We start from the raw sequence: 4745 nt of genomic DNA on the forward strand, positions 1-4745 counted from the left end.
TGGTTGCTGGGTAAATTTTTAATTAAATATTTTAATCTTAAGTATATAAATTTTTTTCATAGGTGACGCTGGCTATCCACTTGAGCCTTGGCTGCTAACACCCCACCGATCCACGACAGAAGGATCTTCAAATCGATGGAGATGTGTACTGGAAGCTAGGCATTTGCATTACGCTCCTAAAAAAGCTTCACAAATTATTAACGTTTGCTGTGCGTTACACAACATTTGTATAAATTACCGATGCGATGACACGGATTTTTATTACAAATGAATCTTCCCAGACTGAAGTTTTTGATGAAATTGAATCCAACTCTTCCTATATCAATGAGGCTAAACGTGTTAGAGCTTTTATTGGGAAATTTTATTAACATTTAATTTCAATAAAATTTAAATAAAATATTAAAATAAAGTAAATATAGTTCATTAATTACAGAAAAAGAAAAATTAAAAAGAACGAAGAGGTGTACTATATAAATCAACGATACTAGTTAATGCCTAAGCTTCTCTTTGCAGCCAATAACTTTATTTTTTGAACTTCGATTTGTACTTTTATAAGTTCCAGTTTATTTTCTACTTCTAGTTTTCTGAGGCGTTCAATCTCTTCATTGTGACGTTTTGTTTTTGTTAGTAAATTATCTTAATTTCTTTGAAAATTTGTAATGCTTTCTTTTAAATTCCTTAATTCTTTCTCTATTTCTTTGTAGTGTTCACTCCGTATTTGTAGACTCTAAAGGCCACACAAGGTTAGTCAAAACAGTTTTTCTTGTCTCGTACGACAACTGCCCATAGTTTCATATGTGACAACTCACACAGAACAATACGAAACGAAAACGCATGATCGAGCTTTGACTTGTTAGAACAGTTGTTGTCGAACTTCTTATGTACAGTGGAACTTCCCTAACTCGAATGTCCAAGGGACAGAAAGTAGAGTTCGAGTTACGGAAAATTCGAATTAAGGAAAATACACTAAGTTGAGTTCAAATTTATTTACATACATATGTATGTATGTACATGTTTATTTAAAAAGACAGTTTGTAATACATATGTTGTATATAAATAAATGTATATAAATTCTTATTGGAAAAATTGGTAATTTTTTTTTTTAAATACGGACCATTTCTCTTTCTCTATAAAATGTTCCACTACATTTATTGACGCATGTACTGCATTGGGAATATTTTCTTTTGACGAAGTAAAATTTCTTAGGGTCTGGATAGCAGAATACGCTTGATTAAATGTGGGTATAGTTTCAGTTGTTGTTTCAACCTCGCTTTCACTAGAGACTTCCTCCTCTAAGTCTGAATCAATAGATTATTTGTGTTGAACAATGCTACATTTTACAAATTTTACTTAAGATTTACCTTTTCCAGAAGGAACTGGATTTTCCATGACGCTATCTAAAATATCTTCATCTGTTGGGAATCCCATTGTTTGCACACCATCGTCAATATCGACGTAATCATCAAAAGACACATTATCGGGTCCCATTGCCGTTCGATATGTGGTCCAAATTTGTTTCAATTCAGACAATGGAAGATCGTCTTTTTCATCCCAGTCATCCGTAGTAGCATTCTGCATTAACTCACCTTTAGCAAAACCAGCCTTTCTAAAACAATTGCTGATTGTTTGTGGTTTTACACCCAAATTCCAGGTTTTGTTTAGATCCCTGATTGCATCAAGTAACGACACAGTCGTAGGAGTTGGTTCTTCCATATGGGCCAAAACTTTCATCACAATTCGTTTTCTATAATGTTGCTTGAGATTTTGAATAATCCCTTGGTCCATTGGTTGTGGAACAGACGTCAAATTAGGAGGAAAATATTGCAGTTTAATGTTTTTTAAATTTGCTTGTACATTTTTAGGATGTGCGGGACAATTGTCAACGAACAGTAGTATTTTCCTATTTTGGGCAACAAAGACTTTATCTAGTTTGAGCCACTTATCATAAATTTCACTTGTCATCCACGCTTTTTTGTTGTACTCATAGTCCACATCAAGTGATTTTATACCCTTAAAACAACGTGGGTTTTTTGACTTGCCGATAACTAGCAATTTCAACTTTTCTGAACCACTCATATTGCTTAAAACCATAACGGTAATTCTCTCCTTGCTGTTTAGCCACCAAAGCATTTTTGACCTTTAAAGGCTTATGTTTTATTGGGTAAACATTTAAAAAAAATGCCCGTTTCATCTGCATTAGAAATATCGTTTTCGTGGTATTGTCTGATTAAATCTGGCAAAACGTTTTTTTTCCAATCTTCACTAGACTGTAAATCGGCTGAAGCGATTTCTCCACAAATCCACACGACATTTGTGTGATATTATGCTTTTTTTTAAATTTATCTAACCACCCTACACTAGCAGAAAAATTTTCGCGACCTAAAGCAACCGCAAATTCTTTAGCTTTTTCTCTGATTAAAGTTCCCGAGAGAGAAAGATTTTTCTCACGTGCGGTAGTAACCCACTTAAGCATAGCTTGATCAACATCATTATTGACGCAAGTTGTAATCCGTTTTTCGTTTGGAGTTAAAATTATAGTCACATTTTTGTTCTAAAAGTTTGTCTTTGTTTTTCAAAATGGTTGATAACGTATTAGTAGGAATCCCAAATATTTGTGCAATGTTTTTTTTTTTGTTTTCGCCCTTTTCTACCTCGGCAATTAGTTTTAACTTTTCCTTAAGCGTTAAACACTTTACATTTCGTTTTGATGTCATTTTAGTCCAATATCACTACAAAAATTGACAATTTTCACCACCGTTCTAACAACAACTGATACAATCTTATGTAAGTGCGTGCGACGCTTGCTAAGAAATTTAAAATACAAGTCGTTATCTGTCGCCGACTCGCAGCTCGGTAATTCCCCGAAATTGCGGTAGGTGTTTCCCCGAAAAATTCGAGTTACGCTTGGTTACCGCCGCAGTTTCTGTGACATTTTAGTTCGTGTTTTAGAAATATTCGGGTAACAGAAATTCGACTTATAGGGAAAAAATTACATAGCGATGTTATAAAAAAGTACTTTGTTCTTAAGGAAATTCGATATAGAGAATATTTCGAGCTACGGAAGTTCGAGTTAGAGAAGTTTCACTGTATTTTCATACAGCCAACGCACACCAAATGCGACAAAATCGTCTTTGTTGCTGAGCAACACATGCTGAGCTACGGCGCAACCCACACCGAATGAAACAGACAAGACAAGACAGAAAAACACGTTTCGTTGCTTATAGCTGCACCATTGTTTTTATTGGCAAAATGTTATAAATAATCTTTTTGCAGGAGTTATGCTTTTGCGGCAGTTTGTATTTTGCTTAAAAATTAAATGTTTTATTATATACAGCAAATATTCGATTGTTGACACCTGCATCCTTGTGAATTTCGAAATTTTCTCGGATGCATTCTCAGTTCAGAAATCAAATGTGTAATAATATTTTCTGAATCGCGCTTCTGGTTGTACGGATGCATCCACCATTCTCTTTTATTTTTTTCATTTCGTTCAAAAAACTCAATTCAAAACTTTGGTCTTCTGTTTCTATGCCTACATCACGTTCTTCATTCTTAGTTGTTTCACACTGGTTGCTATCAATTGTGTTAGATGAGCTAGCTTGTAAACCAAAAACCCTGCCACCATATATATCTTCCACGCTTTCCATTGTCGCTGCTAAATCCAAAATGGACTGTTCCAGAACAGAGAATGCATACTCTTTACACGGTCCTCCGCCGGTCTGTTTTTTATTTTGCGCATTCTGAATAGCCTTTTTGCGAACATATCTCTTCTGGTCTATCCAAACCTGTTAAAAAAATTAAATTTAAAGAATCAAGGATTAAAACAGCTAGAAAGGGAGATCATTAAGACAATCATTGTTTACCTTTTTCCATTCTGCAATTGATTTCAATGGTGGCCTCATGCTGTTGAGGGAATCATGCAACTTCTTTAAATATGCATTTACATTTTCTTTATTTTCCTTCTGAAATACTTTTCCCATGTTAGGATTTTCCGACATAGTGTTGACCAAATATGTTAACTGGGCCTTATTCCATAAAAAACAGTTTTTTAGATTAAAAGAATTTTTAATAAAATATACTTACATTTCAATGAAAGTTTGTTCTCTTTCAACGGCTTTGTGAACGAATTTTATGATTTCACATGAAAAAAACACATTTACGGTTAGGGAACATTTTCGAATATAGGAAGTATTTCCCATGTGAAGTTCACGATAAAAAAAGACAAATTTGGGAATTTTTTCATTGGGAACGGCGTTCACGATAAGGCTGATTGCCTATTGAAGAAAACACATAAAATACGGTGTATACGTTATAAACATATAAATATTATAATAAAATCACACAAAATATGCATACACCAGTATGCAATAAAAATAATACATATTTACACATTATTCCTAAACACTTTTCGTTAGGTCGCGGATAGCCGGACGGAGCATGTTAGCTGCATAGGCGTTATTAATAATAAAAAAAAAGCTTCTTCGACGGACCCATAGTGGGCGGCTCTCTAGTCAGCCTCTGATCAAAAGGTTAGGTACGGCTGTTAAATGACTTAAACTTGAGCGGTACCAACTGGGAATCCTTAACAACGACTTCTCTGTTGTTAGTGCGATGTGAGCTTGCTCTGTCGAGGTGACAGCCACGCTGTTTGCCAATAACCAGCCCCTTCGGGCTATGGTTAAGAAGTGTGCATTAGATTAGTAGCCATGAGTAGGAGCATGGACACAGAGAGTATACCCGTTCCT

General features: G+C 34.8%; 1 protein-coding gene across 1 annotated transcript; it reads right to left on the reverse strand.

Annotated features, from left to right (window-relative positions):
• Positions 1-1074: 1074 nt before the first annotated feature.
• On the reverse strand, positions 1075-3998 carry LOC120779831 (tigger transposable element-derived protein 4-like). The gene is made up of 4 exons (XM_040112199.1): positions 3864-3998; positions 3537-3785; positions 1362-2010; positions 1075-1298 (listed from the first exon to the last, which is right to left on the reverse strand). Exons 1-4 carry the CDS (start codon positions 3996-3998, stop codon positions 1075-1077), a joined length of 1257 nt encoding a protein of 418 aa, XP_039968133.1.
• Positions 3999-4745: the final 747 nt, after the last annotated feature.

This window comes from Bactrocera tryoni, unplaced genomic scaffold (assembly GCF_016617805.1).
Source record: "Bactrocera tryoni isolate S06 unplaced genomic scaffold, CSIRO_BtryS06_freeze2 scaffold_11, whole genome shotgun sequence".
Classification (NCBI taxonomy): domain Eukaryota; kingdom Metazoa; phylum Arthropoda; class Insecta; order Diptera; family Tephritidae; genus Bactrocera; species Bactrocera tryoni.

Bases quoted from the DNA above. Each gene is read 5' to 3' on its own strand.
- LOC120779831 (XM_040112199.1), bottom strand. From the start codon at position 3,998: ATGTCGGAAAATCCTAACATGGGAAAAGTATTTCAGAAGGAAAATAAA. The intron at 3,786-3,863 runs GTAAACAATGAT...TTTTTTTAACAG, and splicing joins CAATTGCAGAATGGAAAAAG to GTTTGGATAGACCAGAAGAG. The intron at 2,011-3,536 runs GTAGGCATAGAA...CGTTGTTTTAAG, and splicing joins CTAAGAATGAAGAACGTGAT to GGTATAAAATCACTTGATGT.